At 37.5% G+C, this 15,606-nt stretch overlaps 2 protein-coding genes across 2 annotated transcripts; one reads left to right on the forward strand and one right to left on the reverse strand.

Moving 5' to 3' along the window:
• Positions 1–494: 494 nt before the first annotated feature.
• On the reverse strand, positions 495–3,669 carry LOC125207111 (probable nucleoredoxin 1). The gene is made up of 4 exons (XM_048106326.1): positions 3,466–3,669; positions 2,092–2,571; positions 1,531–2,010; positions 495–1,426 (listed from the first exon to the last, which is right to left on the reverse strand). The coding sequence occupies exons 1-4, from the start codon at positions 3,574–3,576 to the stop codon at positions 755–757; spliced, it is 1,743 nt and encodes a 580-aa protein (XP_047962283.1). The 5' UTR covers positions 3,577–3,669; the 3' UTR covers positions 495–754.
• Positions 3,670–5,187: 1,518 nt separating this feature from the next.
• LOC125206789 (anther-specific protein SF18-like) lies at positions 5,188–5,586 on the forward strand. Its single transcript, XM_048106011.1, has one exon. It carries the CDS (start codon positions 5,188–5,190, stop codon positions 5,584–5,586), a length of 399 nt encoding a protein of 132 aa, XP_047961968.1.
• The last annotated feature ends 10,020 nt before the right edge of the window (positions 5,587–15,606 follow it).

Below are 15,606 nucleotides of genomic sequence, written 5' to 3' on the forward strand. Positions count from 1 at the left end.
GGAAGGTGAAGTTTACTCACCATTTATAATAAAAATGTACCGAGACTCAAGTCTTATTTTTATATATTTATTTTATGATAAAGTGTGAATGAAAATGAATTATTGGAAGATGAAGTTTACTCACCATTTATAATAAAAATGTACCAAGACTCTTATTCATTGAAGGACTGAAATGACAAAACTGAGTATCACGTAATACTCCCTCCGTCCAAAGAATATGCACTTTGGATTTGGTACGGATTTTAATGCAAAATTGATAAATAAAGAGAGAGGTAAAAAGAAAAAATAATTAAAGTATTATTAATGGGACTAAGACATTTTGTACAATATTATTTAATTATTACTACTATAAAACTTGAAAGAAAAACACGATGATATATAGAACTCCAGCACATTTATTTATTTAATTATTATATAAAACTTCAATATGATGATACATATAATTATTTTTTTTAACCTTATAATTATTTACTTTTTGAGAATTTATGAATCAATAAAATCAAATTTTAGGAGTAGTAATAATATTCAAAATCATGCACACACATGAATGATAATCAGTATACATGTATGCAAACACATAACTGCTCAAGGATACAATTTCCAGACACCTTACGCAATAGTACTAAATAAAATCCACACAACATAGTATCCTACTGAAAGTTTCAATCATTTTCAATGTGAATTTTACTTTCAAGAGTGTAGGCAAACTTTAGTACTTATGCAGCAACATTCACACCTTGTTTTCCTCCATTTTTCATTCTTTGTAACACTTATCACCATCACAGATCCACCCTTGAGCAGTGGCCTTATCTTCTTCCTTTGCTCCTCCATCGCCTCCGCCTCCGACTCCCTCGTTGCCCAAGGCGCACTTCGGGTGGAGATCAAAGTCGCACTCGTCGCAATAGTACGACCATATGCGCCCCTCCTCGCTGCAACCATCGCAGTTGAAGAACTGGCGCTTGGTGAGAACGAGCTCGTGGTGATGAGACTCGTGCTCGACCTTCTCCGGCCACCCTTCCGCCATTTTATCGTACGTGGCCTCAATCTCCTTGATCCGTTCCACCGTGAAGGGATACGCTCCGGAACCGTGGCTCATGATTTGCTCTCGGGCATCGGTCGTGACGGTTTTCCCGGTTGGCCCGATCGCGACTACCATCGGGATCCCTCGTACCTTGAACAAGCTACTTAGAGCTTGCTTCCGTTTGTCCCCGAACGGGAGAGCGAGCCATGGCATCTTCGAGAAGAACTCATCGAACGAGGCTTGATCCCGGTCGCTTGAGATGAATATCACTTCGAAGGCCTCGACTTTTGCCTTGATTTCTTTATACGCTTGGATGAGCATCGGAAGGAACGCGCGGCAAGGCGGGCACCAGTGTGCCGAAAAGTAGAGCAGCACGTTTTTCCCAACGAGATCCGAAACCGGTACCTGAAATCGATTACATATATTGTTGATCGAATATATCATCCAGAATTCAGCCAAAGTTTGTTTCTGACTGATAAATGAACATTCTAGAACATGCTTCAATTTACCTTGATGCCGTCTTTCCCGAGCACGAAATCACAATCCTCAGACACCAAAATGGATTCGAGTGTTTGTGCATCGCGCTTCGCCTTTTCTAACTCTTCAAGCTCAGCAAATTTCTCGGGTGTGAAGGGATATGCCTTCATGCCGTGCTCCTCAATGGCTTCAGCGACGTTCGGGTGAAGTGTCTTCCCATCCGGCCCGATCACAACCACCGTAGGGAGGCTGTTGAGCTCGAAATACCTCACTAGTTTGGAACAGCATTTATCCTTGACAGGCAAGGAATACCACGGGAGGGAAGCAAACTCTTCTTGAAACGACGGCTCATCATCATCGAGAGGTATCATCACTATCTCAAAATTCTCTCCCTCTTCTTTCAAACTCTTGTACGCTTCAATGAGCTTTGGATTGAAAGCGAGGCAACCGTTGTACGTCGCCAAAAGGAAATATAAGCCGATAGTCTTACCTTCAAGTTCAGCTACGGGCACCTTTAGTTCAAATGACGTCGTTTATCAGTATTAACAATAACACTACACATTTAGCAAAGAAAAGCACGATTAAAAACCAACCTCCTTCCCGTCGGCTGATATCAGATAGTCCCTCGACTTAGACACGAGTAAGGTTTTCAGCGACTGGTTCGCCTTTGCTGCTGCTTCTTGCTCCCTCAGTTTTCCAATATGCTCGGGAGAAAAAGGGTACGCTTCATCCTCATATTCTTGGATGACTTCCACTCCTTCGTTTGTCAGTACCTTTCCGTCCTTGTCCAGGATCACGAGGTGGGGTATTCCACTCACAGTGAACAATGCGTCCAGTTTCTCACGTGCCTCAGAATCAGAAAACGGGATTGCAAGCCAGGGCATCTTGGAGAAATACGCATCATACGCCTCATTGTCTTCATCTCCCGAGACAAACACAACCTCGAAGTTGTGGTGTTTTTGGAGTTGGTTGTAGACTTCCACCAAGACTGGAGTGAAGCGTTGGCACGGACCGCACCATGAAGCAGAGAAATACAACCCGACTATCTTACCTTTAAGGCTATCGAGTTTCACCTAATGGATTCAAGAAAATATTCAGAAAATTTCTGTTGAACATGTATCATCCAACACCCTTGTTCCATATAATTAACTAGATTTCGAAATATCAATCAGAAATCAACCATGAATTAGAACTACACATGATTCACATATGAAATTAAGAGCTAAAATAGTAACCAACCATTTAACTCTATTCAGCCAATCATCCCATTTCAAGTCATCAACACACCAGTGAAAATTCAATCGTTTCACAAATGGTTCGAAGGTAGAAGATGTAGACTGAAAATAGAAGGCGCCCCATTTCAATTAATTCATCTACAATAAGTCATCAACACCAGCCAAAAACTCAGCCCTTTTTGCAAAATAGGCCAAAGCTACAAGCCTTAGTAAGAATCAAACTCATCATGTTTCCATTAAGTAATCCACAATCAGCAACAACATCAAACCAGTAAAGTAAATCATTCATAACTCCAATTTTCTTTCCCCCAACTCCAACACACAAACACACTCACACACAGAATAAAAAACAAAACAGCACCAAAATTGCAATCTTTGCACAATTAGATCAAATTAGCCATCAAAAATCAGCAACAACACCAATAAAAATACTTACAATCTTTGCACAAATGAGGTCAAAAACACCAAAAGAAGATGCAATACAATCGTACAACTCTCCATCAATTCAAAAGTCTCAAACCAAAAGAGTAACCATCATAACCCTAATTCCCCCCAACTTCAATACACAAACAAACTGAAATACTTCCTTAAATTCAAGAAAGCATACTACATAACAACAGCCCACCTACTCCAAAACTTAAAATCGAACTTATAAAGAGAAATCCAAAATTATCAAAACACCACTTAATAACCCACAATGAAAACCACCAAAAAAAGTAAGTGAAAAATCACCTGATCACCATTGTTGCGGACAAGGTAGTCCCTTTCTGCAGAGAACAGAATCGAGGCAAGATCATAACCACCATTCTCATTTGTAACCTCAGCAACGCCATTACTCTCCATTTTGCTACAAGAAAAAAACAGATCTTTTCCTTGATTGAAGACTCAAAAGTGCGGACTAATATATATATAAGCACGACGCTTTGCAGAAGTAGTTTGAAAGCGAATTGTCCAAGTAATTTTTTCGATGACTCATTTAATTTGCCTTACGCCTTAAGAAAAAAGCACAACTTCGTCAATTGATCAATCTGAGCCGTTGATTTTATTCCTGTTTTCTTTTAACGGCCGAGATGCTTCCTTTTTATGTTGTCTAATTTTTTTTATTTATGAATTTGTGAAACTTCATGTCATGTTTGAAACGCATTGATATTAATGAACATCGTATATAGAGCATATTCTAGAAGAATAAACAGTGTGAAAAGAATACAACGAGAAAAAAACATGAAAGTTCGTAGAGGAAAGGTACGACTAATAATTTGGTTTCTAAATTATTCATGAGATTGATCACGCTTCCATTATTTCATTTCGCAAGGTTAAAAAACACGAGGAAAAAAGATGCTAAAGAAGAATTTGAAATTAAACTAATTTCGCAAATGAAACGATTATAAAAGACTAAACTAGGCTACCAAAAATGGTTTAAATCATTACTCCCTCTGTCACGTTAAAATCTAGTATACTACTCCCTCCGTTCCATAGTAATAAAGTCATTTTGCCATTTTAGTACGTTTCATAGTAATAGAGTCATTTCCCATTTTAGTAAAAGTCAACACATTTTTCCACATCTACTTTACTCACTCTTATTTTTTTCTCTCTTCATCTCTCTACCTTTTTCATTTTCCACTTTATTCTCCACTTTATTTAACTATCTTTTTTTTATATATCTTTCTTATTATACTAATTGTATATTAAAACACCCAAAAGTGCATATTCTTATGCGACGGAGAAATTGGCATATTCTTATACTAATTGTTATTTTCTGAAATTATAAATAAATTATTTTTTAAATTTCGTTTCAGAGTGTAAATAGTTAAAGAGTCGGATCGCGTTGGTTTTAGAAGTGAAGATGCTAAAATTAACAAATAATAATAAATGAAAAGTTGGATCGCGTTAGTTTTAGGAGTGAAATAATAATAATAATAATAATAATAATAATAATAATAATAAATGAAAATAAATATCCAAGTATACAGATAAAGGTTTTAGCAAGATGTGATAACCCAATTTCGGTATATTCTGAATAGTATATATTGAGTAATAGTTGTTTGGGCTCTAAGGCCCAATATTGAAAGATAAACTGGAATTGGGCCAGGTATCACAAATCAAGCATGGGAAATCGGGAATGTAATCACCAATTATTTAGGCCATCACATGTAATTGGCTGCTGCCTTTTACATTGCATTATTCCATTAAGAGAAATATTGATTGATTAGGGTTTAGGGTTTCACTTTCGTTAATTTATTTACATATAATTCAAACTACCATCTAAGTCTTCTTTTGTGTAAGGAAGTAATTAATATATTCAGCTCTCTTTACTTAAATAAAAAACCTTCCTTATCAAATTACAAAACTTAACAATCACCATAAAAAACCATCTCAAAACACCCCTATATATGCATTATTACATACACGATACAAGTTTGGCAGCCACTCCACGAACAAGATTAATTTCAAAAAATGTCATCGCAAGTTGAACAACAACAACCTTTGAATGCATACCCTTACGATCAAGTGATGAAATCACCGCCCCATTCATCCCATTCAAATGGATCATTCAACACAACTATCATCGTGATAGCCGGGATCTTATTTCTCGGCGTCACGGCTTATGTTCTCAATCGGTTGTGCCGCCCTCGTGGTAACAACGCGGACAAGCCCAAACCGCCAGCCGACAATGCTAATGGAGAGAAGAAGCCAACAGTCGCCTTGCAGAGGGCCGACATCGAATCCGGGTTTGCTTATAGTCACGGCGGAGGAGGCCCGGTGCTGCCGCCTCAGTATGGCGGAGGAAGGGGGCCGGCGCCACCGCCTCAGTATGGCGGAGGAAGGGGGCCGGTGCCGCCGCATTTTTTCTAGTTTTGTTTTTGGTTGAATTTGGTAAATCGGAGTATTTTTTTTTAATTTGGTTTTGTTTTAGGTTATTTTGTAAGTGGTGTTTCCCATGCATTTGTTAGGTTCATGTTATGGCATCAATTTTGTTAATTTATATCTTTCGTTAAATAGTTCTAAATTTGTCATATACTATTACATTTATTGAGTTTTTCGAAGAATGTGATGTGCAAGGAAAATCAATTTTACCAAAAACATTAAATAAATAAATAAAGGGTTCATACTTCATCAACGATTAAGTTACAAAAATAGATGAATAAAGTTTATTTTAAACCAAAATATATTTTTATTATACAATTTTGATCTAGAACATTAGTTTGATATATTTATGTCATTAAAGTATTGCTTTGATCATTTTGCCCGATTTTAACAAAGATATCAAAATTTGGCAGTCAAATCATTTTTTACCCAATTAATATATTAATTACTGGTTAATTATATACTTAAAACAAAATTAACTAATAATAATATGAATGTCTCGTTTCGTTCTCTTTTCATGTTTTCTACTCACTTTTTGAAGCTCCATTAGAGCACACAGATCTCTCTATACATCTCATTTTCTCACTCTGTTTCTTTACTTTGAAGCTCGCCGGCATATTCGCCTTCTGAACCCATACATCCACCCGCCAACAAACACCTTGTTCTTCGCACTTTCACCAGCCCCTCCCTCTCCTCATATCTGTCGCCTTCATAATCATAACCATCTTCTCTTGCACTGACTGCGGACAACAAGGCGTAGTGCTCCTGTCTTGATCTGCCCTAAAAAAATAAATCTTCTTTTGCCATTTTAGTCCGCTCCAATAAATTAGTTCATTTTCAATTTTTGAAAAAAATTTCATCACACATTACAATATTAGGTGAGTCCTACTATCCACTGATGTTACTTCAATTATTTTCCTTTCTCACACATACTCTACAAAGTCCGCATTGTTATCCCCAAAATCCTTATTTTTAGGGGATGGTGTGTAAATTTGTTGTCATGAATTATAATTGATTTGTTTTGACTTGGCATGAATTATTTATCGATAAATAATCCCAATTGCATAAACCTAATATGATTATATGAATTATTCACATGATAGAAAAGGCTTACATCTAATATTTCATTATTATTGTTTTTTTAAATCATAAAAATTTATTTCTAAAATTTCATTCGAGTGTAAATTGTTAAAGAGTTTGATTGCGTTAGTTCTATCGGGCCCAGTTGTTATAGTTATTTAAGTTGTAAAGGCCCAATAAGGATTTATTTTTTATTTTTTTTCTTACCCAAAAAAAAATAATGCAAGAAAAAAGACACAAATCAGCATGGAATGACACCAATTATTTAGGCCGTCGCACGTAATTGGTTGCTGCCTTTTACATTGCATTATTCCTTTAAGAGGCGAGAAACATTGCATAAATGGAAACAATCACTTATTACCTATTTAATTAATTAGGCTTTCACTTTCGTTAATTTTGTTTCCATATAATTAAAACAGAATCTACTACTCTAATTAAGTCAAGAGGAGGCGAAACCTTCATTCTTTAATTCCTCTGCAGAATTCAAATCAAGCCCTATATACTAGTAAAAGGAAGTAAAGTACAAATTTACTTGAAAAATACGTTCCTTATTAAATTACAAAAAATTACCAATCACCACAAAATTACCTTACAAAACCATCTCAAACATCCCTATATATACACATACAACTATGTCACCAACTCAATGAACAATAGTAGCATTGATTTTTTCACACATTTAATCGAAAAAAAAATGTCGCAGCAACAACCTACTAATGTATACCCTTATGAACCAAAGATGGAATATGGTCCGGTGATCGAATCACCGCCCTATTCTTCCAAATTACCTGGACCAATCATCGGTATCATCGCGGCGGTCGTGATCTTCGTCATCGTCATTGTCATCATCATCATCACTTGTCTGTGGAGGCGGCGGAAAGACCGTCACAGTACGGAGGCGGAGCCGCAATTCGATCAAGAGGCGCCGCCGACCGGTATTAATGCTGATGAAAAGAAGCCTGAAATCTCCTCGAGGGAGTGGTTCGTATTCGAAGACGGTTCAACTAGTCACGGCGGAGGAGGGCCGGCGCCGCCGAATTTTGGCCGTGGATATGGGCCGCCGCCGCCAAATTTTGGGGGAGGATATGGGCCGCCGCCGCAGTACTTTTACGGTTGATGGAGGCCGGGAGATCGGATTGGTGATAATGAGTAGAGCTAATTAGAGTTGGTGGCATGCATGGTGAAAGTATTTTTCTTCTACTACTAGTTTTGTTTTTGTTTAAATTTGGTTAATCGGAGTCTAGAATTATTATTTTGTTAATTAGGTTTGGTCTTGGTTATTATGTTATGAAGTGGTTTTTTCCATGCATATGTCTTAAGTTGATGCTATTGCATAGGTTTTGTTTTTATTTATATTGATGTTGCTAATTATTTCTATTATCGTTGGTGAAAGAGTTAGTAGATTTTATTTCATTAAATATATTCTAAATTTATCATAGTATTGCATTTATTGAATTTTTAGAAGAATAAATTAAGATCAAAGGTTTCACAAAGTAATTAAGTTACAGACTTACCGGAATAGATGATTAAAGTTTATTTTTATCCGAAACTAGTATCACCCACGTGCGATGCGCAACCCATAATCTTTTATTTAAACTTATTTTATACTGTAAAATAGGAGTAATTTTATAAATTCATAAAATATCATCGTATGAAATCTGAAATCAATAATATATAAAATAAAAAACTATTATTAAAAAATATAAAATCAAACAAAGAATAAAAAATAACACATATACCAAATGAGAAACAATATTATTATTTCAAGTTCTAAACTCATATAACCAAATAAGTTTATAAACTAAAAATTGCACACAAATAAAATAACATATCATTTAAATCACTTTTAGATCTATATTACAAAAGATCAATCACGAACACATGTCAATAAAAATAATGTATAAATATATATTAGAAGATAGCCAAATCGATCAAAATCATCAACAAAAATACAACAAAATAGCATGGAATATACAATCGATATGCATGCATTTAGCCAAAAAAAAAAAAAATTTGGTTGCATACCCTACTAGTATTCCCGCATCGCCTACTTCCCGTGTAGCTGCTACCACCCATACCACGTCCAGGAAAGACAAATGAATAAGAGCTGTCACCAACCTAATATTCATATAGAGCGTTACATGAAAAAAAAAAATTATACATTCGACCCTTCACAATAATACGTGAAGAAAAGGGAAAAAAATCACATAATAAAAGCAGTGAATTAAAAATGTCGACACTTCACGATAAGATCAAGAGTTGCTTTTGATTATTTTAATTTTAAATGGTGATTTCCATGCGTGTATCTTAAATCTTAAGGTAATGCGCGCTAGCCGCTATGCCATAAACTTTAATTGTTTTTATTTAATTTGATGTTGCCACTTCTATTTGAATTCCGTTGGTGGAAGAGTGCGACTTATTTGATTAAATAAGTTATAAATTTATCATATAGTTATTAAATTTACGAGAATGGTCTATTATCGATTGTATTGCATACATTAGTATAAGTTCATCTACAATAATTTATAATAAACTCAAATCTACAATCATTTATAATAAACTCAAATCTATTGTTAAGTAATACTATCTCCATCTCTGAAAATTTATCTAATTTTTCCATCTTCGTCCGTCCCCAAAAATTTGTCCCATTTCACATTTACTATTTTTGGCAGTGTTCCTACTCACATTTTATTATAAAACTAATATATAAAAGTAGAACCCGCATTCCACTAACTTTTTCAACTCACTTTTCATTACATTTCTTAAAATCCGTGCCGAGTCATCATGGGACAAATTTTGGAGGACGGAGGTAGTATATGTTACACCAAAAAATAATTTTACTTCAATTATTTATACCAAATACGTCTAAAAAAATTTTGCACTAGCGACAAATTTAGTGTTGTTCTATATCAAAATTCAAAAATAAATTTGATGTATGATTGGAGACGTTTGTTACACTAAAATTAAGTTTCGATGTATAGTTAGAGATGGTCTAATTTATATACATATGATTGTTAATACCTAATAATTACCATCCACGTGGATATATCGTAGTGAAAAGATATATATATGCAGATATTTAATTTTTAGAGTGAATTACATATTTAGGTTCTATACTTATCACGACGCACGTTTGCGGTCCCTATACTTGTAAAATATCATATGCGGTCCTTATACTTGTACTTATGCACGTTTTAAGGTTCTTTTCACTTTTTAGCAATTTTTTCGGACAAAAGCACCCCCAAAAGGATAGAGGGCAAATTTGTACACTATTTTATCTTCTTCACCCCCAAAAGGATAGAGAGCAATTTCTTCACTTCTTCTTCTTCTTCTTCTTCTTCTTCTTCTTCTTCTTCTTCTTCTTCTTCCTCCTCCTCTTTTTTTCTCCTCCTCTTTCTTTTACCTCTCTCGTCCTTCTCCAGTAGCACTGCCTTTCCCTTTTTTTGCTTTAGCACCTCCGACATTATGGGAACAATGAATAATCTCAATCATACCACAATATAAAAAAAAATGGAAAAGATTAGTTTGGATTAATGATCACTGGGCTATGATTGATTTGAAGGGCGTTGAATAAGAATGGTATTTTTGTTGGGATGTGATATCTAATGCTGATTTGTAGTGGAGTATAGTTTTGCGATTATAGAACATGTCCACAACTCAAATGTTCTACAATGTTTTCCAGGAAGAGGAAAAAGGAAGAAGGGGGGAAGAGAAAAAACAGTGTACAAATTTGTCCTCTATCCTTTGGGGGTATTTTTGTCCAAAAAAATGCTGAAAAGTGAAAAGAATCTTAAAATGTGCATAAGTACAAATATAGGGACCGCGAATGATATTTTGCAAGTATAGGGACCGCAAATATGCATCGTGATAAGTATAAGGCCTAAATATGTAATTCACTCTAATTTTTAAGGTACGGGAAACCGTTCAAACTAGAAATTTATTAATTTTGATATTATTTTTTAGTCGTGTTATATATTGCAGATATTCGCAGTAGTATATTGAAAGATGAATATTTTTCCTAAACCACAATATGCCATAGAGTTTTCAGCCGCATGTGCCACGTACGTGGTGGACCCAATAACGTGGACTATTAAACTAGAAACTTGTACAAGAAAAATACCTTAGAGCATAGCTAGCCACGGATGTCACGGCGGGCGTCGGATCGGCGTGCACGTCCGCCATTATGTGGGAGGGAGGCGAACATGGACGTCCGGTGCGGACACGGGAGATCCGCGGTGTTGCCGGGACGTCCATCGCGACGGCGGACGGACGTCCGATGCGATTTTTTATTTTTTTTTTATTTTTTATTTTTTACAAACTCTATATATACAACTTTATGAACTTCATTTCATTCGCACCACTTGTTTTAACAAGTTTCTCTCTCTCTACATTCACGATAAATGGAGCACTACGATAGTGATTCTCACGCCACGAGCGAGTCACAAACGCAGAATATTCCCTCGCCGTATATTTCCTCGCGAGTCGAGGGAAATGCCGGCGGAAGTGCACCGATGTTCGGGATGATGACCGGAATGACGACGATGATGCAGCAACCCCAAATGGCAGGGATGATGCCTGGGTACTACAATATGCTCGGGATGATGCCCAGGTACTAAAATATGCCCGAGATGATGATGCCCCAGATGCAACAGATGCCCCAGATGCAACAAATGTCGGGGATGTCTGCCGCAATGCCGGGGTCGATGCCCCAAATGCAACAAATGCCAGGGATGATTCCCCAAATGCAACAAATGCCAGGGATGATGATGCCCCAGATGCAACATGGATCCACTACCGCTGCATGAGGGAGCAGGCAGGGTATCCCCCAATCTCCTGGGGACAATTTCTATCGTCTCTATATGGATTTATTGTACAGTGATTCTCCCCAGCGTACTTCGCTGGAGACTCGTACGGCCCTGGAGACTCAGTTCCCTGGCGTCGAGATGTTCTCTTTTGAGGACTTGGGGATATCTTTGCGGACGTCGCCAGCCACGCAGCCAGCAGCGCCACCGGCAAGGACGCGAAGGGAGGGGATGAGCACGACCACTAGCTCGCGTGCGACGACCGATAGTGGGACGGGGGAGGAAGAAGGCAGCGGGAGAAAGAGGACCGTCTGGAGCGTTCAGGAATGCGTCGCCCTGGCAAAGGCATGGATTAGTGTAGTCGAGGATCCATACATCTCGGTCAACCAGCACATCGAGAGAATGTGGTGGCGCATTAGCCAAAACTACCTCGAATGGAAATCGGACGACGGGAAGCCTCACGATGCAGATAAATGCCGGAAACAGTGGGAGCGGCTGTGGAGACAACTCAGCCGATTTGCCGGCCTCCACCAGAAAAACTCAGCAACCAGCGGCATGACCTCCAAGGATGTGAAGCTTCTATCTCACCAGCAGTTCCCCAACAGTGAAAAGGGGTTCGGGGAGTTCAAATATTGGGAGGTTTATCTTGAGGTGGAGAATTCCCCCAAGTTTATGGCGGGTGTTGAAGCTGGGTGGCCGAATCAGGCGACGATCAACACCTCCGGTGAGTACAGCAGCAATGTCGGTTCCCACGAACTCCCCGAAGCCGAGGCTGAGATCCCGACACCTCAATCGTCTTCCTGCCGCCGTCGCCCAATTGGGCAAAAGGCCGCGATGCGGATGGCTAGGGGAAGTGCCAGCAGGTCCCAAGAGGTCCAATCGGAAGCTCCTTCCCTGATTAATCCCGAGCTCAACAATCTCTTCGAACTACAAATGACGCAGTTCATGATCGAAACAACGGACAAGTGGCATGCAGCGACGGATCCCACGTACAAGCGGATGTTGAAGGATGTGATCGACACTCTGAGGAGACAGTTGAGGCTGCCACCCCTGCCCGATGTTGACACCACCACCGGCGACGAGGACGACGACTCTTGCGACGGGGAATGAGACGTGGGGCGCCACTTGTCGAAGCTTCCACTTGTTTTTTTGTTGGTTAAGTTTTTTTTATAATGATTATGTACTTTTTTTTTAAAATAAAGTGGTTGCATTGAAATTTTAATTCTGTACATTGTTTAATTTGGTGAATTTGTGAATTTTTTTATTGTGGGAAGTCCGCGCGGAAGGGCGAGGGATGTCCGCCACTGTGCAGTGAGAAGTACTTTTGACGTGGCAGTATTGTGGGAGGTCCTTACTCCTTATGACGTGGCAGAAGGTGTTTTTGGGAAGTCCGTCGGGAAGGACGGGGGACATCCGCCCCCAATTGGAGATGCTCTTAATAAATTTTTCACATAACTTCAAAATTCAAATGAAAATAATAAATAAATTCAACCCATAACTTCAAAATTCAACAGCTCATACGAACATCTTTATTACTCCAATTTAACAAGAATTAGCAGGAAATTAAGCAACGTTGCACACGTGAAAGCATATTTCTAGAAGGTAGAAACTAGAAAGGCTATTAGTTTAAATTTTACTTATGCAATCACATTCACATTCGTATTCGCAATTATATTCCACTTGCTTCTGTCTAGACTTGTACTATGCCATAATCATTCATTTAGTAGTTTTGTAGATATTATAATGATAAATCAGCGATTAAACAAACCAGATCTCATTCACATGTAACATATATATATCGGACAATTTTAACTTGCCTGAGCCTAATATGTCATATTTCAATCATATACTGATTTTTGCATACCTTGAATATTTATAAATTATTGAATTGGTTATTTGTTAAAATTTTGCAACCACAATATTAATTTATTCTAATTTTATAATTAATCAAAATTTTGATGCTAATATAGCTTGATTACTTACGAATGTGTCTTATTGATTGTTAGTTAAACTGCGTCACATTTTAGACAGCAAACTGATATTGCATCATACTCTCTTCATCCTACCATAAGCGATGCTATTATTTTGGACGTGTGATTTAGAGTGAGTGTCCACAATAGGAGTGGACACTCTCCCCACCGCCGCGCCCGTTCTCCCACAGCCTCCCCACCGACGTGGCTCGCCGTTTCCATGCAATAGGGTGCCGCGGCCCGCGCCAACCTCTTCTCTCTCAGCCGCGGGCAAGCCGACTAGTCAGGCGCCTCCTGTCCGCCGCCCACCGCCGTGGCTCAAGTGGCCCTCACTATAGGGAGGTGCGGCGCCGCCGCGGAGTCGGCGGCCGCCGTGTCCTCCCTATTGTGGACACCCTTATATAATGATGTGTAGAGAGTGAAGTGGAGAGAATAAAGTAAAAAAAAAGAATGAAATAAATGAGGAAAAAGAAAATGAAGTTGAGCTGATAATGAAGTAAGAGAGAATAATTGTGCTATATTTTATAAAAAAAAACAACTCACTTTAAACCCTAAAAAGGAATAAGAGCTAGTTATGGTGGGACAGAGAGAGTATTGAACTAAATTATTTCAATTGTTGAATTGTTCTTTTTTTAATGAAAGAATATAATAGAAGAAAGAAAATGAGAAAAAATGTCACATAAGTAGTAACTTATCAACTTATCAAGTCATGCAAATGTTAAAATCTTAATTGATCGCAAAATTAGAACAAATCAAAAGTTTAATTATTTATTGAATGATTTTAAAGCTCATATTCAAAAACACAATTTTGGATTGATGAATGACGCTAGTATATATGGATAGTAGTGAAGGGACTCACAATGAGAAACGTCATTTATGTTGGGTATCAACAACAAATGCTTAACAATTAGTATTTCGCTAGGCATACGCTATTAATTATGCAATATTTTTACTTGTTAGAGGTCGATGAATATTAAATACTCCCTTCCAGGGAAGATGACCCCTTCCTTAGGCGGTATAGGATTTTATGCAGTTTTATTTTGTGTGTTGAGTGGAGAGAGTAAAGTAAGAGAGAGGGAATAAAGTAGAGATAAATGGACTTCCATTTTAAATAATGAGTCATCTTAGTTGGGACAAACCAAAAAAGAAAATGGGTCATCTTTAATGAGACGGAGGGACGGAGGGAGTAGTTGTTTATAATTTTATTCAAGCATTATGTTTCGAGTAGGGATGTCAATCGGGCCAGTCCACCGGGTTTCGGGCCGGTCCTACTCGGGTTATGGGTCAATCGGGTGCGGGCTAATCGGGTTGTGAATTCTTTCGGGTTATAAAAGTTCAACCCTAACCCTAAAAGTTCGGGTTTCGGGCTAGCCCAGCGGGCTAATCGGGTTGCTACCGATAAGATTAACACGCGATCAATCCAACAAATAATGATGAAAATTAGTTATATTCATAAAATGTAAATTATTTAATTATGATAAATTTGAGATATATACTCAAACTCAATCAAAAACATGATCAAATACTAATATTTGAGATATATCGTGAAATTTTAATGCATATTTTAGAAAATTAAATAATTTTTTTAAGTGAATTTGAAGTTTTTTATTTATTTATCAATTATTATATTAATAAATATTCAATATATAATTTGTATATTTAATATAAAAAATTGAAAGTTATTTTTGTAGTTACCAATGAAGTGTCAAATTAGGAGTAAAAAATAGAATAATAGAATTTTTATCGGGTTTTCGGGCCAGCCCATCGGGTTTTCAGGTCTGGCCCTAACGGGCCACGGGTTAATTGGGTGCGGGCTAATCGGGTTTTAATTTTATCGGGCTAGAAATTTCCAGCCCTAACCCTATAAATTTGGCGGATTATTCGGGCCAGTCCACGGGTTACGGGCTACATTGACATCCCTAGTTTCGAGTATTCAATCAAGTTTCATTTGCATTGAGCTCTTCACGGTGAATACACAATACAATGATACACTAACAAATTGCATAGAAATTGTTTTTTCAATACGAAAAAAAATGTCATCTACAACTGCAAGAGCTTTGAAATTATCATAATGAGAAATGCCCCCACTTGATAAGAAAAAGACAGAAACCATAATTAATATACTTTCATCTGTTTGAGAAGATCTTTTTATGATC

Source organism: Salvia hispanica, chromosome 2 (assembly GCF_023119035.1).
Source record: "Salvia hispanica cultivar TCC Black 2014 chromosome 2, UniMelb_Shisp_WGS_1.0, whole genome shotgun sequence".
Lineage (NCBI taxonomy): Eukaryota > Viridiplantae > Streptophyta > Magnoliopsida > Lamiales > Lamiaceae > Salvia > Salvia hispanica.

Excerpts from the sequence above, each read along its gene's own strand:
- LOC125207111 (XM_048106326.1), bottom strand. The coding sequence starts at position 3,576 with ATGGAGAGTAATGGCGTTGCTGAGGTTACAAATGAGAATGGTGGTTAT. Across the intron at positions 2,572-3,465 it reads TCCGCAACAATGGTGATCAG|GTGAAACTCGATAGCCTTAA; the intron begins GTGATTTTTCAC and ends TGAATCCATTAG. Across the intron at positions 2,011-2,091 it reads TATCAGCCGACGGGAAGGAG|GTGCCCGTAGCTGAACTTGA; the intron begins GTTGGTTTTTAA and ends TTTGAACTAAAG.
- LOC125206789 (XM_048106011.1), top strand. The coding sequence starts at position 5,188 with ATGTCATCGCAAGTTGAACAACAACAACCTTTGAATGCATACCCTTAC.